Source organism: Rhipicephalus sanguineus, chromosome 3 (genome assembly GCF_013339695.2).
Source record: "Rhipicephalus sanguineus isolate Rsan-2018 chromosome 3, BIME_Rsan_1.4, whole genome shotgun sequence".
Classification (NCBI taxonomy): Eukaryota; Metazoa; Arthropoda; class Arachnida; order Ixodida; family Ixodidae; genus Rhipicephalus; species Rhipicephalus sanguineus.
In genome coordinates this window covers 41,068,674-41,095,577 of record NC_051178.1, presented here as the reverse complement: position 1 = coordinate 41,095,577, position 26,904 = coordinate 41,068,674, and the positions used below count along the sequence as shown (strand labels likewise).

The window sequence follows — 26,904 nt, the reverse complement described above, 5'->3', positions numbered from 1 at the left end:
GGGACAAGGCAGCAGCCGTCCGTGACTCACGCTAGTCACCTAGTCAGCAGCCAGGTGCAGGTTTCAGAAGGAATGTCTGAACAGGTTATTATCGCCGGTGACTCAAATTTAGTCCGATGCGCAGAGGCAATCAAGGAGAGGGTGAAAGGCGATAAGAGAGTTTTGATAGGGACGTTCCCAGGACACACGCTGGGGTCAGTCATGAGGCAAGCGAGTGGAAAACTCGCAGCTAAAGCTAACAGACGTAACCTCGTGGTGATTGCGGGAGGGCTAAATGACGTCTTGAACAAAGAATCGTCAGGACTAGCGACAACCTTGGTGAAAGGGGTCGAGGAAATGCGCGCCGTGTACCCCCAGGTGCAAATTGTAGTATGCACAGTACCGGAAGTACCAGTGCGCAACGGCAACTTGCAAAGAGCGGTTGTCGACGCAAACAGATATGGCGAATTAGACGAGAGACGGGTTTCGAGGTAGTGGATATAAACAGGGAGGTGCACAGGTGGGGTGGTTTCCAAAGAGACAGAATTCACTTCGATAAGAGGCTTGGTCATGAGGTGGGCTGGCGACTGGCAGGACGCGCAGTAGCTTTTTGGGGGGGCACACGGGCCCTTCGGAGTCCCGGGTATCTAGTAACAGGGAAAACAACCAGGAGAACGCTTTGACAGGTAGTATTGCGAAAAACCAGAAAAAAAGTAAAAGAAAAAGGGAGAAGGCAAAGAGAGTTGCAATTAGTTACATAAACATGCAGGGTGGCAGAAAAAAGGCAAAATGGTTAGAGATTGAGGAGCAGCTAAACAAAGAACAGATAGGTGTTTATGCGGTTACATAAACACACATTATAGACTTGGAAGAGCCACCACATATTAAAAATTATGCTTGGGAAGGGTGTAACAGGATCATATCAGAAAGGAAAGGTAGGGTTGTAGGAATGCTAATTCACCGCGGCGCCAAATGGGTTAGAGTGAAACAGACGTGTTCAGAGCACCTCTGGGCATAGGTTGGCAGAAAATATGCAGCTCACTCAGACTTCCTCATGAAATATATTTTGCCCTTAAATCTCACTCGGAGTCATACTGAGTACAATTTTACTCAACTGTACTCACTCGGACTCAGACTCGCTTAAATTTTTATCAGCCGGACTCACTCAGACTCAAGCTCAACAAAATCTTACTCACTCGGACTCGCTCAAACTCAGACTCATGGCTTTATATAAGTCTGAGTGAGTCTGAGTGAGCCCACTCGTGAGTCCCTTAGCGCATAATGAGTTTTTTTCAATGATGGTGTCAACGCCAATATCTCGCATAAATGGTACTCTACTTGGCGCCTTTTGATCTCGAAACTTCAAGTATGAGTTATCAGTAGTTGCAATCCAGTAAGGACATTTTTATTGAAAAACAACTCACATGAGATATTTTTATCAAGAACTACCAGTGCAAGAGCTTGTGGGGGGAGGGGAAGGGTCACCTGCCCCCCCCCCCTCCCCCCAATAACTCAGGCCGCTTATCAATAAATATTGAGCTGCCGTATGAACACTATAGCGCTATGAAGTATGTGTGAGTCGACGGGAGTATAAACGTGAGCCGAAATAAGGCTGATATTAATGCTGTGGTTGTTTAGATAGAACCATACATCGGCAAAAAAGCGCGGAGCTCACTCAAACTCACTCAAGAAATACATATTGCGCTTAGGACTCACTCGCACTCAGAATCACCAAACTTTCCCTCAACGGGACTCACTCGGACTCAGATTCCGCGAAATTTTTCGCAACCGGACTCACTCGGACTCAAACTCACCAAAATATTATTCACCCGGACTCACTCACACTCAGAATCACGGCTCGATCCGAGTCTGAGTGAGTCGACTCATGAGTGAGTTTGCCGACCTATGCATCTGGGTTTTGGACACAATAGGTGGAAAGGAAATGTGGCTAGAGGATGCCTACTTGTGGACGGGGAATAACTACAAAGAAAAGAATCAGGAGATAGTGGATTGCATGAGCGCGGATATTAAGGAATTAGGTAATGGGGCCGAAATCATTCTTCTATGGGGCATGAATGCCCACATACGTGATGTTGACGGATATTCAGACACCAATAGGAAGTTACTACTATATCTCTGCGAGCAGCATAGTCTGGAGATAGTTAACACGAGGCCTAACTGTGAAGGCCAGATCACGCGGGAAGTCGGAAACAAGCAATCAAGTATTGATTATTGTCTCATGACTGAAGGAATTTATCACAAACTGAGAGAAATGAGAATAGACGAGGAAGGGATGAAAAGCTTGGGTAGTGATCATAAACGAATAACATTACAAATGGGATACGAAACTGAAAATAAGAGCATGGAATCAAAGTCTGGCAGCTCGTAATTAAATGACAAACAAATATTAAATATAGCCGCAACAGTAGAGGAAGAAGTAGGCGAAATACCAGGCAAGGACTGATCGGGAAAGAGAAGAAAACTATTTGCTGGAAAGGAAAGAGAAAGCCAAAAAATTGATGGAACAAGGAAATCCGGGAAGCAATCGACAAACGACACGAAGCATCACGGGAGCATATAACGGCAAAAAAGGAGAAGCGGCCGCAGGACGAAGTCAAGGAAATATGGGAAATATATTTAGAGAAAAAATCCGTTGTACAGAAATTGGTCGAGGCAAAAATAAAAGTAAAACTGAACGCTGGGTGACAGAGATTCACGACAAAACGCCAGGCCTGCGCTGAAACCGCAGCACAGCCACAGCGAAAGCTAGAAGAGCGGCGTTTCTACAGCCCGTTGTATGCTCTCTTGGGACTACTAATACAAGTACACTAGCATGGTACCCACTACGCCATAAATCACAATTTTTGTGAAGTTGGGAAGCATCTACTAAGCCAATATTCGTCATTTTGCGGAGAAGCGAGGCACCAGCTACACGTCTGTAAGGCATTATGTGCACTTTGTTGAAGCGACGACGGATGACGATGGAGAATTATGGCTCAGCCCTTTGTAATGGGTTGGAAGCTTTAAACGGCCCACCAGTTATGTAATTTGCAATGGGTGACGCCCGGTCGCTATTTCCCTCTCCCGCCATGCTGTATAACATACTTTGACGTGGTAGAAAGGGGGGGGGGGCGAAGAACTTTACTGAGACCCCAAGGAAATGGATCATGCGCTTATGGGCTTCCTTGGCAACCAATACAAGTGCACTTGCGAGGAACCCACTACGCTATAAATCATTGTAATTTTTGATAAGTAGGGAAGCAGGCACTATGTCATTTTTCGTCATTCTACGGAGAGCCGTGGTACCTGCTAAGCACATGTAAGGCATTATGCGCACTTTGTTGATGCTGTGCCTGATGACGACGAAGAATTATGGCGGAGCCCTCTGTAATGTGTTGGAAGCATTCAACAACTCACTCGTTGTGCAATTCGCATTGTGTGACGCCTGGTTACAGAATCCGCGTTGTGCGACGCTTGGTGCTTATTTTACTCTTCTACCACGCTATATTGCATATGTTATTGTGGTTCCTTCCCGTCATGAAGCCTGTATAGGGTCTTTTTGCAAAGCAGTTTCAAGCACCGGTATGGCTATTGTTGCGCATGCCAAAGTTTTGATTGTAGTCAGCTCAGTGCTGACGGTTCATAATTTCACTTTGTAATTGTATAGCTCTACCTTTTTTTTTTGTGAGTATGTAAATAGTCTTGGTATGCAAGGCAATAAAGAAAAAAAAACCGGTATGGCTCAGAGGTTGAATACTGGGCTCCCGCGCAGAGAGCCCAGGTTCGAACGTCGTTCCATCCTGGAATTTTTTTCTTATTTCGTTTTTTTTTTTCTTATTTCCAGCGATAGTGGTTACGGACACCGGCGGTGGCGGCGGACAACTACGGCGCCAAAAACGGCCGCCGAAATGATCTCATAACAGCTTTCGCTGTAAAAAAGAAGGCCGCGCCTGGGATATTTTGGGGCCACATAAAGGCGCTAGGTAGGAAGTCTGTCACAATGCAACAATATATTGTAGATGAAGGTGGAAATCAATTGGAAGGGTACGAAGCGCTAGGTTACATCCGTAAGGTAACAGCCGAGTCATTTAAAAAGAGCGTCCAGGTGATTTGCCCGGTGAGTAAAAGTGTGGCGGAGAGAGCAACCGACGAAGAGCTAAAGATGAACATTTTGACAGATGTGCCTGTCTGGTTGGGTTACTTAATTAAGACTTTCAAAGGTCTCCAACCAAAAATGGGTTTATTTCCCGACGTTTCGGGATCAACTCGATTCCTTCTTCAGGGGGAGTGACAGCGGAAGAGTCGAGGTGCAACTCTTAACATCTCTTTCGAACCAGCTGGGGAAAAGAAGCGAGAATTTCAACTGGAAAAAGGTGGAAGGAAAAATTCCCAAGCTCACTGCCGCCGGTTTAGATGGGGTTCCCGTTAGCCTCATTAACGAAATAGGACATAACACTAAGGAAGCGTTGTTGACAGCCGTAGAAAAATGCTTAAAGGACAGACAAATGCCGCACAGCTTGCTAAAAAGTAGAATGAACTTAATCTATAAAGGCAAGGGAGAAAAGGATAAGATTCGCTCGTATAGACCATCGGTACTATACAGGTTGGCGATTAAAGCAGTAAAAATGAATATACAAACATGGGCAGAACATAACGATATGTTGGGAGAGCTTCAGAACAGATTTTGAATCGTCAGGCGGTTAGACGATAACCTGTTTGTTCTCACTCAGTGTATAAAATATCTAAAATAGAAAATAGGCCCCTGCCCGTGGCTTTTCTAGACATCACCGGGGCCTACGACAGCGTTAATCAGGAAATTTGGTGGGATATATTGAAAGCAATGGGCATAGGGGACGACTGTATACAGCTTTTGAGGGAGATATACCGAGAAAATACAGTTTGCATGGAATGGGAAGGAATGAGTAGCAAAGAGAACGTTGAAATTAGCAAGGCGCTGAGACAGGGATGTCCTTTGTCTCCGCTGTTATTCATGCTGTGCATGGTCAATATGGAAAAAGCGCTAGAAGGTAGCAACACTGGTTTTAATCTGTCACGCAAACAGGGCGGCGTGATGATTGAGCAGAAGCTTCCAGGTTTATTTTGTGCGGACGATATCGTCTTATTTGTCGACAGTCGAGATGACATACAGCGGCTGGCGGATATATGCGGAAGGGAAGGTGAAGCTCTAGGACTAGGATTTAGTGTAACAAAATGTGGATTGACGGTATTCAATGATCCCTGTGATCAGACGGTGTCAACACAAGGCCATGAAATACCGAGGGTAAGCGAATACAAGAGCCTTGGAGTATGGGTAAATTAGAGTGATAGATACATGGAAGTACAGGAAAAAGCCTCTGGAGCAAAAGGAAAGAGGAATGCTGCAATAATGAAGCACAGAGCGCTGTGGGGGTACAAAAGGTACGAGGTGCTTCGAGGCCTGTGGAAAGGTGTAATGGTAAGGCTTACATTTAGGAACTCAGTGGTGTGCATAAAAGAGAGGTGCAATCGGAAATGGGTGTAAATCAAAGGACTGTGGGACGCCTCGCGTTGGGGGCTCACGGGAAGACGACAAATGAGGCTGTAAAAGGGCGATATGGGATGGGCAGATTTTGAGGCGAGGGAAGCACAGAGCAAAATAAGGTTCGAAGAAAGGCTAAGGTATATGAAGGAGAGTAGATGGGCAGAGAAGGTGTTCCGTTATTTGTATAGGAAAAGTGTGGACACACAGTGGAGAAAAAGAACTAGGAGGCTCACTAGTAAATATACAGCTGGTAGTGTAAGCAATATGTCAACAAACAGCGTTAAGCGAAAACTCAGAGAGGCGGAGAGGATTTACTGGACGAGAGATATGGAGACAAAACCGGCTTTGAGTAACTACCGAAAGGGCGAAAATGAAATAAGGAGGGAGGCATTTTACGATAATTCAAGGGGAAGCGCTTTACTGTTTGAAGCCAGATCGGGTTGCCTTAGAACTCGTAGTTATAAAGAGAGATTCAGTAAAGAAGAACAATGCACATGCTGCGGGGAAGATAAGGAAACGGCGGAACATGTTTTGATTGAATGTGCAGATATCCACCCAGGTGTACGTTTGGGCACGAGCCTGCATTAAGCCTTGGGTTTTAGGGACAACAATGGAAAGCTGAGCACACCCGCGATTGAAATAAGTAAGGGACGGTTAGAGTACTGGTGGTAGAAAATTAGAGAGAAAGGACAAAAATAAATATTGCAAAAAGTAAGGACATTCTGCCGTAAAGGGCAGAGAACTGGGCTGAGAATTTATGTGTTTTTCCTGTAGTAACATAGATTTAATTGAAGTAGAGGCAATAGGTCAACACTAACAAGAAAGAGAATAAAGTTTTTTTGTCGAACCCGGTCGCACACTTGTCACCGCCCCGTTATAAAGAGGGCGCTCATAGCATCCATCCATCCATCCAGAAAAGCTGCATATGATCGAGTAAACAAGACTCGCAACGACCGTAGAGAATAAAGACGACACAGAAGGTGTTCTCTGTCTTTTGTCTTTCTGTGGCAGTTGTGCGTCTTGTTTACTCCAGTAAGCATGCATCATCTGCCCCAGAAACAAGTTTCACTATCAGCACTGATAGCACGCTCCACCGCAATTACGGCAGCGTTCCTCCCTTTATGCCGGTTGTTAGCGCTATCTGTGGTATGAGGGGCTTATACAGATCGAGATAGAAAAACCCTTGCACAGAGGTGTCGCTGGAGCCAACATTTGAGCAACTTCGTTTGTAGGCAGAAACGTTAGCGCGTGCATGTGCATGCTTCGTGTACTCCACCCCAAACACGTTTCAAGGGGAACTCTTGAATTTACCCGGTGAGGCAGATACAGAACGAAAACCAGCGAGACTTGAGCCTTTTTTTTAATAAAAATCTAACCATTATGATCACCGCGAAATTAACATTTGCTGCTGCTCACATGTGACAATCATGACTGAGCGGATATGCTTCCCCCTTCTACACTTCCGATGCGAACAAGAGCCCGACATTGTCCCTGCCCTTTCCAGTGTGCAGCACGTTAGGGGCCCGACTGGTCCTCCAGGCCATAGAGTTTCTTACAAAAATACCTAGAGGGAAATCTGGCGCCACCATCTATGCGAATTTCTTAAGGGGCGCCGTTGGAGCGCTGGGAATGACGGTATATGTGTCTGCGAGGCTTGTGTTGCCTGGATTTGAGCGAGACTTCGGCTCAAAAGCGGATACGACTGCGCAAATACAGCTTCTCTCAAACAAAACTTTTATAAGCAGATGACATTTACGCGTATTATATTTTAAAATAAACGTCCACTCACCTTGACGGCATAACCAAACGGCGGAAGAAAGAAACAGACGACGAACAGTGGCAGAGATAACGCCGCCTTTGTCGTCTGCCTGCCAAGTTTAGCGGCCGTTGGTTACTTTTTACGCTTCGTAAAACTATACATCGACGCATAAGTTTCCAATAGTTAATAAAACTTGTTTTCTGCAATAATAAAAAAGAAATAGCTCACTACGTGCTCGTTCAGTAAGAAATCAACCATTTCGACGCAAGGAACGCGTTGAAGCCGGACGAGTCTTCCGGGCTGTCGAGGTGTCTTGGCTCTAAGTGAAGTATACGAATGCGAGTCAAGTTCGAAGCTCACATATCCCGGCATTACCATGCGTCCAACAGCTCGCAGCGGCACTTTTCTCTCTAGGTAAGTGTAGGAAGCTCTATGCTCCATGCACTCTCTCATGTCGCACGGCCATGCAGCGGTCAATACAGTCAATATAGTCCCAAGACAAGGCTAAAAATGCTCAAAACAAGTGCAAAATAAACAAGGAAGAAAATAATATAAACTACAGAAATAACCAAGAATTCATCTCAATGAGCTGCCTAAAGTCGCCAGAAACGCTTCTGAAGCACCCGGATGATAGCGGCGCCGCACACGAGAGGGCGCCACCACCTCGGCAAACCCACGATTTTCAATTGAATCGTGTGGTTGTCCGTGCTACGCACTTGCTCAGGTTTCACGGCAGTGGAGCTACACTGAGCGCAGTATTTGAGAACTACACCAAGACCTACACTAGCGCTGCATTACCCGCAGAATTTTTGTTTTCTTTCTCTTATTGTGGTGTTTCTCACCCAATTGGGCAACCCATATTATCTCCTCACTCTCCCCCCCCCCCCCCTCTCCTCCCGCACATTTTTTTTTGGCTGAGGGAGACTGCACGAACCATACCATACACGCGCTGACGAAGGCCGTTGCTGCCTTGAAGAAGACAAGACCGCTTGCAGAAACACTGCCTCAAGCGACATCCCATTTTCGAAGATTTGCATCTCTTCATGCCATCATTTTCCGCTAATCTGCTGCCTTGTTTATCGAGAGTTGGCTCTATTGACATTATTTCCGCATTTGTTACAACCGTTGCCGCTCTTTTTCACCAAAATTTCTGTTGTAATTTGGCTTGTAAGTAAAGAAAATTAAACGTGCATTGCAGTTTTTACGTACATTATTCCGAAGAGGAGATAAAAAGTAGATCATAACAATATAAAAAGCAATATCACAGTGAGCTAGATAGGGGTCGCGAGATCGAGTGGGCTGCGGCGCTGAGAGCGACGCCACGTGGTAGCGCCATCAATGCATAGGCCGAAGGAGTCCCATGTCATGCATGGGCCGAAGGAGCGGCCCATGCATGACATGGGAAAGCCCTTGCGGCGTCAATACACTTAGCTGCAGTTATAATGCCCAAGTTTCGTGGTAGTTCTCATTTAATCAAATTGTGAGTGCACGGCGCTGGGTGAATCGAAACAGTTATCTCCGAAAATAGATTTTTTATCTCTCAAAGCAGTTTTTCTCAACCAACCTTCCATGTCACCAGCAACGTCTGTCGCGAACTTGGTGCGGCGGTAGTAATAGAGAAGTTATTTTCCCGAACTGCGCAGCTGTTTATGATGTGTAAAGAAAGACGCAGCTGAGCGCTACATGATTTATTCGACCATCTTGAAATCGGAGTTCAGGAAGCGAACGCCGACAGGGGTCATGTGAATTACCAATTATTGCGAATTACCGCGATGATCGACATTAATTTGAACAGAGGAGCTGTTAAAGCGTCGGGCAGTGCGAACAGAAGTGAACCGGCACGCGCGCTTCTTCCTCTTCTTCGTCCACGTGCAGCTTTTGTGGACACATAACAGCGAGTGCCCCCGGCGGCCGCGGCGCGAAGCTAGCGCGTTTTCAATGGACTTAGCGAGTTTTTCCCGAATAATTAAGCATAGAAGGTGAATGTTGAAAAACGCAGACCACAGAGCGCTTCTGGGAACCTAAACGCACGAGACGACTGCAGCGATCATATTGCAGTAAGCTTCATTATTGCTCCCAGAGCAGTTGAAGATTGTACATTGGGAGTCTATGGAAAAGGCGAAATATGCGGCCTGTTTTTCGGGACAGAAACGCTCACTGTGGTAAAACTAAGGAAGTTATAATAATGGTCAGTACATCGCATGTAGTCCTGGCGCTCAGCTTTCTATTGCAGCCATTCACAACTTCTCGCAATTGGCATAACATTGTTCCCTAAAGCGTTTTGTGAAATGCAGCCCTTCAAATGCTTGTGGTGTATTGATAAACCCTTGCTTATCACAAGCGACAAGGTGTCGTCCGTGGCCTGGTGAGCTAATCGGTCACGTTCGGCGCTCGGCATCACCCCGCCGTCATCGGTCCGATTACTGGCGTCGGCGCTCCAGGTTTTCTTTCTTTTTTTTTCAGCCGAACGTCAACTCCTTTTACTCTTTTATAAGCAGAGAATAAAGCGAAGATGCCAAATAACATGCGGATTAATTTTAAGCGCAATTTTTTTTCTACTAAATAGCAGCGGACTCCGTACAGCATTCGGAACATCTCATTCGTGCACTAAAAGGCTTGCCCGTCAGGCAACGCGACATGCCATTGTGACTTTCAAACTACAATTTAACAATACAAATCCTAATCATATTGAGCAAAAAAAAAAGCTCGTTTATGTGACTGTAATTCACAGCCTTTACACTCCCACCAGGGTCTTGTGACACATTCCGATCGTTTTTCAGTCCAGTTAAGAAAGCATATCGCGAATATATATAGCGATAGAGTAAGGATTTAGTCTAAAGAGGCGTGACCTCACTCATGCTCACCTCAAGTTCCACGATCACAAATATTTGCCCATAAAAAATATTGTGAAGGTTATTGTGTATATATATTTCAACTTTATCACTATCAAGGAGGTGATTTCCGCGTCACTGCAAAATCAGCCCTAAATGGTGGCTCTGCGCTGTACAGCACACGTGTGTTTAAAAAATCTAATCTAAGAAAAAAAGACACATGTTATCATATTGACAGAAATTAAATTCTTTGAGATATTCTGCCTCAGACAAAGCTGCGAGGGAATACCATGTCTAGAGGGTGTTTTCTAAAACGCGTCCATCTATGATAGCACTGTGCTATCGATGCGCATTAACCAGACTTCACACCTGCGTGCAGATATCCCTATTATTAAAGTCGAGGCTACATGCCAGGTATCGAGTCCTTTGAAATATTATTAATTTTTCTTCGTTGCTTTTGCGCCTATTTCTATTATGTTGCAGTGAAATTTAAGATTGAATTATATATTTCTTACTATCTATTTTACTGTGATTCCCTTATCTACAATGGAGACAAGTCTACCTGATACAATGGAAGAGACTTTCAAGTTGGACCTACACGTTTGAGCCAAATAGGAATCCCAACTAGAAATGTCTTGCAGCTTAGACATTCCTATCAAGCCAGAAGAATCTAGGATTCAGTTCGCGGCTGCTATTTTGCATCATAGGTACAAAAAAAGCTCCGGTTTAGAAGACCCTCGAGCGTATCTGTAATCATTCTATTTGACACCGACATTTTCCGTTGGGATTTTAGAGGAAGAAACCACTGCTTGAAAATTAGTGGATATTATTCGAAAAAGCAGATTTCGCTCGGCTTTCTCTGCTGAAGACTGGTATTGTTCAGTCAATGCTAGGGGCGAAAAAATACTAATAAAATTTTCTGTGCGCATAAACGCCACCGTTCTCTTAAAGGGACACTAAAGAGAAACAATCATTTGGTTTAGATCGATAAATTGTGCTGTATGAACTCTAATGTCGTTAATTTTGCCATCATAGGTTTATTAATAGAGGAGAAAATCAAGTTGAAAGTTTCATTTTTAAATTTCGAGTTGAAATCTCCTCGTATGACGTCACGAATTTCAACGTGCATTTACCGTATTTTGGCGCCATTGGCTCAACAAAATTACCACTAACTTGGTATGTTAAGTCTATGCCCACCCCCCAGAGAACACTGCACTTCATTTTTACCGATTAGGAACTACGTAGTCCCTAGTAGGCGCCGTCAAAACATGTGACGTCACGGCGAATGATGCGGAAACTTCAAGGTGGCGTCGCCACCCACATTTTGTTTTTGCATGTTTTCATCTTTACTAAACGTCTTCTCGCAGCAAGCGTAGTGTTTTTGGCATCGTGAAAGAGTACTTTACTGATATGAGAAAAATCGTTTTGCTCTTTAGTATCCCTTTAAGCAAATCTCCTGTAAATAAAGGCTTAAGATTTCCTTTGGAACGCCTGCACATCTTCATGGAAGTAGTAGGAGCTCCGCTCACAACTCAAGAAATTTTCATATGCTTAGTGAACAAAAGAAGGCGTAATTAAAGGGTTCGCTTTTCTTTGCTGTGTCTTGTGACTCGTTGTTGAGCAAGTCAAATGCATTTTGTACTCTCCATTAGAAATAATACAGAATAAAGAAGTGGTTTTGTGAAGAGTAGAATGACAACCAGGCGTCACACAATGCGAATTGCGTAACGAGCGGGTTGTTGAAAGCTTCCAACCCGTTACAAAAGGCTCAGCCATGAGTCATCATGCGTAAAGTGCAGCGCGCACGGGAAACGACGGACGAAAGAGAAGCAGACAGGACTAGCGCTAACTCTCAACTGAAATTTTATTGCAAGGAAGCCAATATAAATATCTAGGATTATCACATCCTTGCTTCTTTTTCGTCCGTCGTTTCCCGTGCGCGTTGCACTTACGCATGATGAAGATGTACCAACTCGCTCAAGTTTCTACATTGTTTCAGCCATAATTCTTCATCGTCATCGGCCACAGCATCAACAAAGCGCCCATAATGCCTTACAAACGTGTAGCGGGTACCACGCTTCTTCGAAAAATTACGAATGATGGCGCAGTGGTCACTTCCCTACTACTCAAAAATTATGATGGTCTATGGCGTAGTGGGTACCTCGCAGGTGTACTTGCATTAGTTGCCAAGGGATCACGTTAACATATTTAATATGGCGTGGTAAGAGAGTAGAACAACGACCGGGCATCACACACTGCGAATTACGTAACTAGTGGGTTGTTGAAAGCTTTCAACCCATTACGAAGAGCTCAGCCATTAGTCTTCACCGTCATCAGTCGCTGCATCGACAAAGTGCACATAATGACTTACAGGTGTCTAGCGGGTACCTCGCTTCTCCGCAGAATAACGAATAATGGCGTAGTGGGTGCTTCCCTACTTCACAAATATTATGCTGATTTATGATGCAGTGGGCGCTATGCAAGTGTACTTGTAGTAGTTGCCCCAAGAATGTCTCAAAAAGGCTCTGTAAGCCACTGATCTCCACTAGGAGGAGCTGGATGGCGCATCGAGCACGCGGGCGTGAAGCCACCGGAAGCCGGCGTTTTTGTCCCGGAAGAGAGTTTTTCTCTTCTTTTTTAAAAGAAATACCTGCCTGCAGCGCAGTAAACTGTACGAATCGACCGGAAAAGTCGTCAGCAAAGACATTTCACGCGTAAGTACCTCAATGTTGCATTACTTTTTACGCATTTTGCATGTTGCAGCACTCCGCCGTATTCGGACGGTGTCGGCACGGCGTCTGTCATATTTCGTGTAGCGTTCGTCGGCGTCTAAAGTGAGGCGTAATCGCAGAGTTTGAAAAAATAAAAAATAAAAACGATCATAACAACAGCTGCCACCCGGGAATATTTGGAATGCGCGATTGAGACGGACAGAAGACGTCAGCTTCCGGGACAAACAGGGGACCTTCCGGTGGCTTCACAAGCGCCCGCCTCGCAGAGCGGGGATGCACCGTCCAGCATTTTTAATGGAGGTCAGTGCTGTAAGCCCGCTCTTCCAGCTTTCGCGCGTTCCGTGCATGCCCGTCTTTGTATTTTCTTAACATGATGCATTGTGCTTGGACGTTTACTTTTAACGTAATATATGTTCATGCTACCGTTATGTATATCGCGTGCGATTTTATATTTGCCATTTCATATAAATCGCCTCAATGGTTCTTCAAAGTGGCATATTGCACTTTCATACGTTGCCGAAGGCCGTGCTGCTGCTTCAGCTGAAAGTTGTCAAGGGCGTACAATTTGTTGGGTATTTTTTTCTTTTTTTAAAAGAGATGTTTTTTTCTGCTCAGTTCAGTAATGTGGAAATGCCGTGGGTAGAAGTTAGCGAGTAATTGTCGCATTCATTCGTGTAATCGCAACAACAGCTCGCTACAGCGTGAACACAGCTGACAGCCCGCTGCGAAGAGTATCGCGCACACGCGTGGTCGACAGCTAACCAACGTTCTGCTAATCGATATAAAAATGACTAAAATCACGGGCATTGCATACTTAAACAGTGTTATAATTATGAGGGGCGGCTTCTTGCGAACTTTCTTCAAGTAATTTTGACCAGGTGAGGATCTGAGCTCCTAACGAATGGACTACATGGATGGTCTTCCATTTCGGCCAAATTAAATACGACCGCCGTGACGAGAAACCAAACCCGTAACCTCGGGCTTAACAGCGCAGCACTTCAGGCATTAGGCTATCACGACGGCTGATAGCACGGCATGGAGGATGCTTGAGTATCTCACAGTATTTGTGGCTGCGATGATATTTGTTGGCTGTTCACAAAAAGAACTTCCGCAAATATTGTCCTTAAAATGACGTTTAGATCAATCCTGTTGTTGGCCGTATCATTAGCGAAGCCGGCTGCTGATCAATGATAGCGATCGCTCCCCAAAGAAAACATCTGTGAATTTCGCCCCAGTTGTTGGCCATAAAAGACCCGCCATGGTAATCGACTGCTGACCCGAAGGTCGCCGGAAATAAGCCTGACCATGGCTACCGCATTTTCGGTGGAGGCGAGAATGCTTGAGGCCCGTGTACTTAGATTTCGGTGCACGTTAAAGAACCCCAGGTGGTCTAAATTTTGGGAGCCCTCCGCTACGGCGTCCCTCATAATAATATCGGGGTTTTGGGACGTAAAACCCCAACGATTATTAGTGGGCCACGGAAGATAGTGTCGGGAGTCGTTCTCGCATTACGGCAAGCGTTTCCATCCACGTGGCTTTGTTGTCCCCCTGCCAACAGAAAGTTCCCTTTCAAAATGCCTGCACTTGGCTCGTAGGGATTTCACGATTACTTTACCGCTTTGGGGCATTGTGTTCTAGGGCCTGAATCTCAAGCCTTTCCTTTTGTAATGATGTGTCCAGCAGCACTATTGGCAGAATTCTTTTCACGCGAAGTGGTTCACGCATAAGAAACTTTTTTTCCGAATACGGTTCCAAATTCCTCACTGTAGTAGGCACCACGACTATGAACAAACATTCATGCATTTTTCATGAGTGCGATAGCGCGCACCTACGACACTTTGGCAACGAGGTGACATAGGGTGCTCCGTGCCTGCAGTGGCAGAGTGTTATATTCGAGCAAAGAACCAGCTGTATCCTCACCTTCTCTCTCTTCATTCGGAACCGGGAACACTGACACGGGGGCTGGCGTCGCTGCCAGCGCCGTTGCGATGACCAACAGCGTCCAGACTAGCCAGATGCTCTTCTGCGGAATCATTTTCGGGTATCTCCGTGACCTCAGTAGCCGCCTCGATAAACGCAAAACGTGGTGTACTCCAACGGCGGTGAACACTGGAAGCAACGGCGAGGCAGATAACAGTTCTTGTCCAAAGATGGTTTTTCGCTGCCACAACTGACGCAGCTTGATACAAGGTTGAATCGAGGGCAGAAAGTTGTCCACATTCAAGACGGTGCTTTTAGCTCATCGGTGTCAGAACAACACTTTCGCTTGACTAGCACAGTGCCTGTTAGAGGCAGTCGCGAATTCACGCCACGAAATAAAAAAGATTGCCGTCCGAACTCGGTCGCAATGACCGCCGACTTTCCGCATTACTTCGACGAAGCCCGGCATTTAAGAAAGCTTCCCTTCGCACAGACCTCGCAGTCGGAGAACACGGCAAGTAGTGGGCCCATTGTGCTCGCCTATTCAGCCACAAAGATCTCGAGGCGGTGGGCGTGGCCAACCTTCGAAAGGGAGCGCCACGCTGTCGGCGCCCACGGCGTATAGCGCGTCCAGCGGCGGCAGCGCGCGTGCCTTTCTCCTTCGGGTGGCGCGCGTCAACGGCGTCCGACGTCGACTTGTTTCCGTGAAGAGAGGGACCCACTCCGCGCTTGTCGGCCGGTCGGCTTGGCGGCGCGCCAGTCGACGGGGAAGTCTCTTGTAGGAGAGATAAGACGGTAGACGTTGGCAAAGGATAGAAAAATGTATCCACTCCGTAATGTCTATACAAGAGGCGGTCTTTTTGAAAATACAACTGAGAATATTTAACTTCCGCTGCGTATTACCTAATGTACTAAACGGCGCGCTTACTACAGTAGTTTGGTAACCGAGTGGGACAGGCACCATTTTGCTGTGGGTAGACGAGGCTCTTTTTTTTCTTTCTGTTTTTTTCGTTTTAGTAAAGCAATAAGCAGTTAGGTTGGGAAATTAGGTAGCGCATATAACGGCTCTTTTTTGCGCTGATTTATGACATTTATTCACCAAACAAAACAGGTCCATTATAGTTGCGTTCCACTGAAGCTATTTCTAGAACAATGCCGTTTTGAAGGAAGAAAACCTGCGCTCCTGTTATGTCTGCGTCTGTTTCTCCGAACAACGCCCAGTGCCCATCATTGACCCAATGAAACGGGAAGCGTTCTATGAATGAGGTCGAAGGCTGCTTCTTTTATTGTCGGCAGCCGCAAGGCCTGCTTGACGGCGTGAAGAACATACCTCTCTGAAGGTGGAACGCGAAGTTCGTACTAGAAAATATTCTTAGCGTCGCGCACATGCAGTAGGCATTCCTTTTCACCGGAGATTTTTCTTGCGGTACGCGAGAATCCACAGAGGACAGGCCATGTTTTGGGGCGCTGAAAATCAGAACTGTTATACAGGACGCTGCAACCAGAGGCGTATCGAAGGGGGGGGGGGGGAGGTTCAGGACCCCCCCCCCCGAAAATTTTCTATTTTGCTTGCGTATATGTACACGCACAGATACAAACGCACGCGTGAAAATACATGAAGTATGCTTGAACCCCCCCCCCCCCTGAAAAAAAATTCTGGCTACGCCCCTGGCTGCAACCAACGTTACCTTCTGCAGAGTGCGACCTCGTGTTACAGTTGCCCATGCATCCTTTTAGTTGCAGCACGCTAAGCCCACCTAAATGTGATTAGACCACGCCTGGTACACGAGACGCAACGCTGTTCTAATGGTTATGGCGCTCGACTGCTGACCCGGTGGTCGCGGGATCGAATCCCGCCTGGGGCGGCAGCATTTCAGTGCAGGCGAAGTGCTTGAGGCCGGTGTACTCAAATTTTGGGGCACGTTAAATAACCCCAGGTGGTCGAAATTTCCGGAGCCCTCCAGAACGGCATCCCTCGTAATCACATCCTGATTTTGGGACGTTAAGCCCCAACAACTATACTACATGTATAGATAAATGTCGTCCCATGAATGTAAAATCGAAAGTAGTACGTACGCTCACACACATAATCCTGACCACGCGCGCTCTCATTGTTGCTGTCCTGGAAAGGAAACTGAAGGTGTTGCGAAAATAAGCAATGTAGTATTGTTGCATCGTATTCATGTTCTAGCAAATTGCGCAGCAGACGGGACACAAAGGAGGAACGAAAGGTACAGACGAGCGCTGATTCATAACTTTTGTAAACGTAGTCGACCTAAATAGTTTCGAGCAAAAGGCAACATATCTCAGTTAAAGTTTATCAGCGTACCGCAAACCCACACCAAAAAAACACACACACAAATTCTAACAGGCGTACGTGGACGGCCACGTAAGTCAATAGCATGTAGAACTGAGATATGCATACTCCTTATCCGACAGACTTATATAGGGTTCACCGGCGTACCCTTCTCCCTTTCTTCTAATATGGAAAGCCTCTATTATTCTTCGCTCAATGTATCTGCTATCTCTAGAGATGACATTCGCATCATGAAAAACAGCTTTGCAACATCCTGCAGTGCGCTGGCAAACGCAAACCCGGGCTCTTGGATAGTGAACGCCCGTGTTCTCTTAATCTAATTTTATTGCGCCGCCCGCTTTCACTGATATAACACCTCCCGCAAGTCAAGGGCACCTGATACACAACACCCACAGCGCATGGCACATATTGGTTTCCTTCCTTATGTTGAACGTGGCAGTGATTTCTAAGTGCCATGCTAGCAGATTCTTTCCTTTCACTCATCATTCTCCAAACTTTTGACATCTTGCCTGGTGCTGAAAATGCTACGCGTACACAATACTTCATTTCCGTCTTTTTCAGACCGTGCGAAAGGCCGGCAACATAAGGAACGCCTGCAAGTGATTGCTTCTCCTTGGACTTATTACCCTCCTCCTGGGTCATCGTTCCTTTCTCCTTAACAACACGCAATAGCTTGTTGCACACCGTGCCTGTCGCATGGTCAGAATACCCGGAGATGTTGAGCCTTTCAGACTGCTTTTTGAAACTCTCATGCATGACATGCAAACATGACTTCTCCAGCGCAGCTAGCAAGGTGGTGACGGCGCTTCGCTGTGGCACGTGAAGCCACGGCTCGTGTTCCCTGTTGGCGTCAGATTTGGGTTCAGCCGTCTCGCTCCTTCGCTCCTGTGGCGTAAGCCTACACCGTCATCTCATGACATCGTAGCTTGGTCGAAGGTGGGCTGATCATGGAGGCAGTGTAAAACATGTGTGGGTTTGCGGTACGCTGATAAATTTTGATTGTGACACATTTTATTTTGCTGGACACTTTTAGGTCGACTATGTTTACAAAAAAAATCATTTGTGAGTCTGCGCTCGTCTGTCCCTTTCGTTCCTTGTTGTGTCCCGTCTCTTGCGCAGTTTGCTAGAAGATGAAACCTCACCAACTCGCCTAGCTTTCAACGCTTGTCGCATCGCATTAGTTCACAGCTGTATGATAGCATTGGTATATTATATCCTAGAATTTCTTTCCCCACGGGTCCTCTTCAGCAAATGAAGTTCGTGTACAAGCAAAAAACGAAGGGTCCCTTGTGCGTGAACCTAAGGCGGCTCGAAGGCGAAAGCCATCTTCGTTTTCTTCCCAGTGGATGTATTAGGGACCGATATGAACGGTCGGTCATGTAGGCTCCCTAAATGTATTCATCCTGCTCCGGCACCCTCTGAAACTTAAGTGCACCTAGCGTGGTTTCGCACTGCTTCCAGGATCGGAGGCAACTCACCTGGTTTTGCACTGCCTCCGTGATCAGCCCACCTTTGACCAAGCTACGGTGTCATGTGATGACAGTGTAGTCATGCCACAGGAGCGAAGGAACGAGACGGCTGATTCAGAGTCCAACGCCCGCAGGGAACACGAGCCGTGGCTTCATGTGCCCCTGCGATGCGCCGTCTTTATTGGACAGATTTAGATGAGCGTCCGCAACAACGTACGGACGCAGCCTGCCATAGGAAATGGCTGGCAGGCTGCGTCCGTACGTTGCTGCGGACGCCCAACTAAATCTGTCTATTGTCTTCTCTTGTGGTCGCGCGCTCTCTGGTTTTGTTCGCCGCTTAGAGAGCGTTACAACGGCATTATGTGGCGTTACGTCACATGACGTCACGCCAGAATTTGTGACGCCAATTATTGCGATATGTGACGTCATGATGACGTAATATCATGACGCCATAACGTGATGATAATTTTTTGTACCACTCGTCTCCGACGCCGTAGGACGCAAGACGATGCCGACGACGCATATAAGGCTTATAAGGTTGGCCGTATCCCACTTCGCCGGCCGCCAGACACAGAAAACACACAAAGCAGTGGAATCGGAGTGGTCTGCGTTGAGCAAACCAATTACAATAACAAAGACATTCCGCTCGCCGCCGTCTACCTGACAACTTTGAAGAACGCCTTCCACACATACACACGGGTTCGTGAAACATGCGTGCGTTCTCCATAATAACGGACAAGTATAAGCACTGCATATCAGCTTACCGCGTCTGATGTTTCTGTTGGCATCATTACGCGACTGTAAACACCTGGTTATATAACACACGTGCGACGCTTCAACATGGTAGAGTGCGTGTGCCATTTGCGCATATCTTTAGCATCATTTCGTAACGTTTCGCTCAATGTAAAAATTACGCGCCAGTCACCTTCGCGCCGCACGTTTCGCATAACATGCATTCCCACGTTACGTGGGATCCGTCGAATTTTTTTTTATGTTGCACCTCAAGATGGCCAAGAAAAATTCATCAATCAATTTATTGCCTCCGTTTCTCTGTTTTAGTGCCGACCACTACGAAAACTTTAAAGCAAGCAGACACTGAGTTCTGCAGAAGTCCGCCAAACTGAAACGAAACGAGAAAGTAAAAAAAAAAAAGACAGCTGTACACCCGCAGCGTACTTGAAAACAAAGTAAGCGACAGCACCCGCGAGATATTCCGCCCTTCAGACGTTGGTGCGGTGCAATAATCAAGCGATCTTCTCGCGACGGTGTTGAATCACACAAACGCTCTGGCCGCAGCGAGCAACCTGTCTCGTGTTTCCATCGGCGGTCTCACGTTCTGTTGCGTCAGACCGGCTGGAGCAGGTACGTCTCCAAGGTCATCGGTAAAAACGATGTCGAGGATATATGCTCCATGCGGAGCAAGTTTAAGGACAGCCGCAGCGTAATAACTAATTGCTAGGTTAGACAAAATTGGGGTATAAAATGTTACGCGTTCAAGCCGTAGAGGAAACTTTTACAGGGAAAGCTGTTATGAGATCACAACAACAGCTGTTTTTGGCGCCGTAGTTGCCCGCCGCCGCCGGTGTCTGTAACCGCTATCGCGCGAAATGAGAATAAGAAAAGAAAGCAGAATAAAAAAAAGAAATATCCAGGATGGAACGGGGTTCGAACCTGGAGCCTCTGCGTGGGAGCCCAGTATTGTACTACAGAGCCATGCTAGTGCCTGAAAATTTTATTTTTATTTATTTATTTATTTATTTATTTATTTTATTTACACGATACTGTCAACCCTCCTTGAGGGTTATTACTGGAAAAGATACAAACAATATACAAACATACAAACATTATGCAAGCAAAGTAATGCAGAGGCCAATACAAGAGCACATAAGAATAAAACGCGCACAAGAGTAATGACATCATCACGTGCAAGCGTCGCGATCATGGGAATCACTAATGTACACAACATACAAGCATAGCAATACATTGCCTACAACCAAAAGATGAAGATAAAATAAAACGTTAGAGTGTGAATGCTTTCAACCGTACGCGAGTAGGTTAGCACATAGAACTCGGGAGCACCGACATGAGATATTCAACACTTTCTAGAAATTTAATAATTGTTGGCTGTGCTACAGTAGCCGTATCAAGAGCATTCCATTCTCTTATTACGCGAGGGAAAAATGAAAAACGGGTGGTATTGTTATGACAGAAATATTCTTTGAAGATCAGGTTATGTTCCTGGCGCACTTTCCCTTTTTCTTTCATAACAGTGAAGGCGGAGGCATTAGTGTTAAAGTGGCCATTCAACAATTGGTAAAAAAACTTCAACCGGCGTATTTTTGCTCTATCGCGGAGCGTAGGTAGCTCTGCTCGGTGCAGAAGCTCGGAAGGGGAATCCGTTCGCTTATAGCGGTTAAAGATGAATCTTACCGCCTTGCGCTGTACGCTCTGGAGCATAGCTATGTCAGTATTTGTTGAAGCGAACCATACTATATTCGCATATTCCGGCATCGGTCTTATAAAAGTAATGTAAGATAAGCGCTTCGTATCTGTGGTAGCGTAACGTAGCGTCCGTTTTAGAAAAAACAACTTGTTCATTGCCTTTTTCGTCACCTGATCTACATGCGCAGTCCACTTGAGGTCAGATGATATTAAAAGCCCTAAATATTTGTACTGAGTTGCTGTGCGAAGGGTGACACCATTAAGTGAGTATGGAAATAATAGTTTGCTTTTCTTTCTGCTAATGTTCATCGCGACCGTTTTTTTTTCAGAATTAATAACCATCTACCAGTCTTGGCACCACTGGGTTACGTTGTTTAGAGAATTGTTAAGGGCAACCTGATTGCCAATGTCTTTGATTTCACTCTAAATCATGCAGTCATCTGCAAACAGTCTAATTTTAACGTCTACTGTGTCAACAATGTCATCTATGAATAACAGGAACAAGAGCGGAGCAAGAACAGATCCCTGCAGAACGCCCGAGAGGACTTTAACCGTGTCAGAATTCTGTCCATTATAGTGCACAAACTGGTAGCGATCTGAAAGGTAATCTCTAATCTATTCAACTATTGGACCATTGCCTGGTTTTAAATGCGAAGCATTTCTTAGCGAACTTCTGCGACTTTGAGCGTATCTATCTATCTATCTATCTATCTATCTATCTATCTATCTATCTATCTATCTATCTATCTATCTATCTATCTATCTATCTATCTATCTATCTATCTATCTATCTATCTATCTATCTATCTATCTATCTATCTAGCCGCCTACGACTTTGTGCTCTCCTGGTCGCTTGGTTAATCGAATGTACACCAAAATTTGTATGGCGTAACAGGACTGCATGACAAACATCAATGGCAAGTCATAACATGGAAATCATGACACGCATGTCATGTACAGCATGATTTACATCCCCGCTCATGGTGCGCTGGCGGCCGTTTCGCTAGCTTTATATACACCAAAATTGGTATCTTGCGACGTGACTGTGTGACGAACATAAATACCACGAGTTAACACGAAAATTATGACACGCATGTCATGTACAGCATGACTTACGTGCCACGCTCATGGGGCGCTGGCGGCCGTTTCGCTAGCTTGATCTACCCCGAAATTGGTATCTTGTGACGTGACTGTGTGACGAACATAAATACCACGAGTTAACACGAAAATTATGACACGCATGTCATGTACAGCATGACTTACGTGCCACGCTCATGGGGCGCTGGCGGCCGTTTCGCTAGCTTGATCTACCCCGAAATTGGTATCTTGTGACGTGATTGTGTAATGAACATAAATAACACGAGTTAACATGAAAGTCATGACACGCATGTCATGTACAGCATGACTTACGTGCCACGCTCATGGGGCGCTGGCGGCCGTTTCGCTAGCTTGGTCTACCCCGAAATTGGTATCTTGTGACGTGATTGTGTAACGAACATAAATACCACGAGTTAACACGAAAATTATGACACGCATGTCATACACAGCATGACTTACGTACCGCGCTCATGGTGCGCTGGCGGCCGTTTCGCTAGCTTGGTCTACCCCGAAATTGGTATCTTGTGACGTGATTGTGTAATGAACATAAATAACACGAGTTAACATGAAAGTCATGACACGCATGTCATGTACAGCATGACTTACGTACCGCGCTCATGGTGCGCTGGCGGCCGTTTCGCTAGCTTGGTCTACCCCGAAATTGGTATCTTGTGACGTGATTGTGTAATGAACATAAATAACACGAGTTAACATGAAAGTCATGACACGCATGTCATGTACAGCATGACTTACGTGCTACGCTCATGGGGCGCTGGCGGCCGTTTCGCTAGCTTGATATACACCGAAATTGGTATCTTCGGACGTGACTGTGTGACGAACATAAATACCACGAGTTAACACGAAAATTATGACACGCATGTCATACACAGCATGACTTACGTACCGCGCTCATGGTGCGCTGGCGGCCGTTTCGCTAGCTTGGTCTACCCCGAAATTGGTATCTTGTGACGTGATTGTGTAATGAACATAAATAACACGAGTTAACATGAAAGTCATGACACGCATGTCATGTACAGCATGACTTACGTGCCACGCTCATGGGGCGCTGGCGGCCGTTTCGCTAGCTTGGTCTACCCCGAAATTGGTATCTTGTGACGTGATTGTGTAATGAACATAAATAACACGAGTTAACATGAAAGTCATGACACGCATGTCATGTACAGCATGACTTACGTACCGCGCTCATGGTGCGCTGGCGGCCGTTTCGCTAGCTTGGTCTACCCCGAAATTGGTATCTTGTGACGTGATTGTGTAATGAACATAAATAACACGAGTTAACATGAAAGTCATGACACGCATGTCATGTACAGCATGACTTACGTGCCACGCTCATGGGGCGCTGGCGGCCGTTTCGCTAGCTTGATATACACCGAAATTGGTATCTTCGGACGTGACTGTGTGACGAACATAAATACCACGAGTTAACACGAAAATTATGACACGCATGTCATACACAGCATGACTTACGTACCGCGCTCATGGTGCGCTGGCGGCCGTTTCGCTAGCTTGGTCCACCCCGAAATTGGTATAGCGCGACGTTACTGTGTGACGAACATAAACAATAGGAGTTAACCTGAAAACCATGACACGCATTTTCCTCAATGGCATACAAGACGATGTATGCAGCTCCTTGCTGGCTGCTTCGCATTACATCGATTCTCACAATGCGTGGGATCTGCCGGCTTTTTTCTATGAGTTTAGTGATGAGTTTAGAGTGGGAGACGCGGTCGAAGGCCTTAAAGAAGTCTAAAAAAATTACATGGATTTGCGATTGTTCGTTTACTGCCATCCCAATGTCATGTATAGCCTCTGCGAGTTGAGTGACAGTAGAAAGCCCACTTCTGAACCCATGCTGAGAAAGAGAGATGAGGTTGTTTTCTTCTACATACTTAGTTATTAATTTTGAGATAATGTGCTCGAGTATTTTGCAACTAGTGCAAGTTAAAGAAATTGGCCGGTAGTCGGATGGGACAGAAGTTTCACCAGGTTTGTGCACTGGCACGACTTTCGCGATTTTCCAGTCCGCCGGAAGACGACAATCGCTAATTGACTATGTAAATATGAAATGAAGGTACCTGCTAATGGGTTCAGCATAGCGTTGAAGGAATGACCGTATACAGGCTTCATGTCGGGAAGGAACCACATTAACATATGCAATGTTGAAAATCAGTTCTGCGGAATTCCGCAAGGGGGCGGAAGGGTTAAGAAAGGGAAAATAGACAACCACCCGTTTGTAGCACAAAGCCACAAGGAAATCCATACGGATATCTCAGAAATAAAGCCTCTATGGATTTTCTTGTGGCTTCGTGCTACAAATGGGTGGCTGTATATTTTCCCTTTCTTAACATATGTAATATAGCGTGGTAGAAGAGCAAAATAGTAACCGGGTGTCACACAACGCTAATTCTGTAACCAGGCGTCACACATTGCGAATTGCGCGACGAGTGGGTCGTGGAATACTTCCAACCCATTACAAAGGGATCAGCCATAATTATTCATCATCATCAGGCGCAGCACCAACAAAGTTCACATAATGCCTTACAGATGTGTAGTGGGCACCACGGTTTTTCGTAGAATGACAAAAAGTGGCATAGTGGCTGCTTCCCTACTTCACAAGAATTATGATGATGTAAAGAGTAGTGGGTTCCTCGCAAGTGCACCTCTATTGCTTGCCTAGGAAGCCCATAAGGCCCCAATGATCAATTTGCCCTGGGTTTCAATAAAGCCCTTTCCCTCACTCTTTCTCACGTCAACGTATGTTATATGGTGTGGTGGGAGTGTGAAATAACGACCGGGTGTCACACAATGCGAATTACGTAACTGGTGGGTTGTTTAAAGCTTCCAACCCATTACAATGGGCTCTGCCGAAATTCGTCATCGTCATCCGCCGTCGCATCAACAAAGTGCACATAATACCTTAGAGATGTGTAGCGGGTACGTGGTTTATCCGGAGAGTGACGAATAATGGCGTAGTGGGTGCTTCCCAACTTCACAAAAATTATTATTTGTGGAGTAGTGGGTACGTTCCATGTGTACTTGTATTACTAGCCGCAAGAGAGTTTACAACAGGCTCTAGAAATGCCGCTCTTCCAGCTTTCGCTGTGACTGTGCTGCGCTTTCCGCGCAGGTCTTGCGTTTTTTTCTCTTTCTCTCTGTTTTCTCTATTTCTCCTTTGTCAATGTTTCTTGCTAATTCTTTCCTTCTCTACCTATTTCTTTCTCTTTCTCGCTCTTTCTTTGCAATAGAGCAAATTTGGGCATGTTGGTATAGCATAGTGAAACACACAGCGCGAAACTACGACGGGGACACAGGAAGGAAACACACACAGCGCTGACTTACAACCTCTTTCTATCTTTCTTTCTCTCTCCGTCTATTTCTCGTTTCTTCTTTCTTTTTATCTCTTTCTCTCTCTGCCTCTCTATTCATTTCTGTCTTTTTTTTGTATTCTCTCCCTTTCTCTTTTTTTCTTTGTGTCGTGCTCTCTCTTCTTTCGATCTCTATTGTCTGTTTCTTTCTAGATCTTACTATCTGAGTTTATTTCTGTGTCTTTCTGCCCTTTTCTATCTTTCGTAGCATTGTTTCTCTCTCTTCCCCCCTCTCTCTCTCTCTTTGTACTCGTTCTCTCACCCATCGGAGTTATTGTACCCCACGCCGAACAAATCGGTGCATGTGTTCTGAGAGCGAAGCAGATGAAGAAAGGGTGAAGAGGGTAAAAGGAAGAAGAGAGCACGTGCCGGTTCATGATGATGATGATAGCTTTCTGTTCGCTTTGCACGGACTAACGGTCGGCTGAAACAGCTCCGCTCTTAAAAAGTAAAATTACCGTAGAATATCTTTGTTGTCTACACTCCTTTTATGCACTGCTGGAGGAGGCTCCGCTTTCTACGGAACCCCGTTGCTAGACTTCTAAATGCTCGCAAACGAATGGAGTTGTGCTATTCGAGTTCATTCGTCGTGGCGGGTGGTGTGGATGTTGGGGTCGCAGAATGCACGTCGCTTGCAGCAGCGAAAGCAGCTCGCCATCGTCGCGTTGACCAAACATGATACTCGCCGCACCCGTGGCACCTGTGCATGATACTAGCAGAGAGCGTACGAAAAACACAAGGTGGAGAGACGAACTGAAGAACGGAATGCAACGAAGGAAAGAGCGAAACGATGCTGAAATGCTTCCACTAGCCTTTGCCGTCCACAGCTGCAGCGCCACAACTAAATTGCGACGTCAGGGTGGTTTCGCCATCACTTTTTCAATAAAGCCTACCTTTAATGAAACACTGTGCATGCACATAGTCTCCGCAAAACCAAGGCAAACATCTTTTGCTCGTTATTACTAGGTATGCAAGAGTTAAAACTCAACCAATTTTTGATGTAGCAGTTGTGAACAATGGGGTTTGCCCACTTTCTGTGGCACATCCGTTTTTGCCCGCTGACAACTTCATTTTTTCCTCAACAAGTAGTGTGGAGTGGGGTTCGCCCAAGGAGGATAAAAAAAATTGCTGGAGTGGCGATTATTGCGCAAGAGTGAAGCCGTGCCCACCAAAAGATGGCGGCTGCGCCCGCCATCTTAGTAGGGGCACGATGAATCGTCGGCGTTTGGCGAATGAAAGCGAGCGTTTTCTTAGCACGCCAGGCGAGTTTAATTATGGCAACTTTTACAGGTCAGATACTGCTCCAAGTGTGTCTTTGTGTGACTAGTTTTCGTAAGTAAGCCTCAAAGTCATGGCAGATTTTATTGGCGATCAATCGCCAATGCTCCACTCGACGAGTTACTTTTGATGGCAACAATGATCTTTTTTTTTATAATTAACGTAGTACTTA

The 26,904-nt window shown here is 45.8% G+C and overlaps 1 protein-coding gene across 1 annotated transcript in view; it reads right to left on the bottom strand.

The window, feature by feature from the left end:
• LOC119386578 (alkaline phosphatase) overlaps positions 1–15,372 on the bottom strand; it is a 46,801-nt gene extending 31,429 nt beyond the window's left edge. The window contains exon 1 of the mRNA XM_037653867.2: positions 14,743–15,372. Coding sequence (XP_037509795.1) covers positions 14,743–14,857 — 115 coding nt within the window. The 5' untranslated portion in view covers positions 14,858–15,372. The remainder of the gene's footprint in view (positions 1–14,742) is intronic.
• Between the last annotated feature and the right edge of the window lie 11,532 nt (positions 15,373–26,904).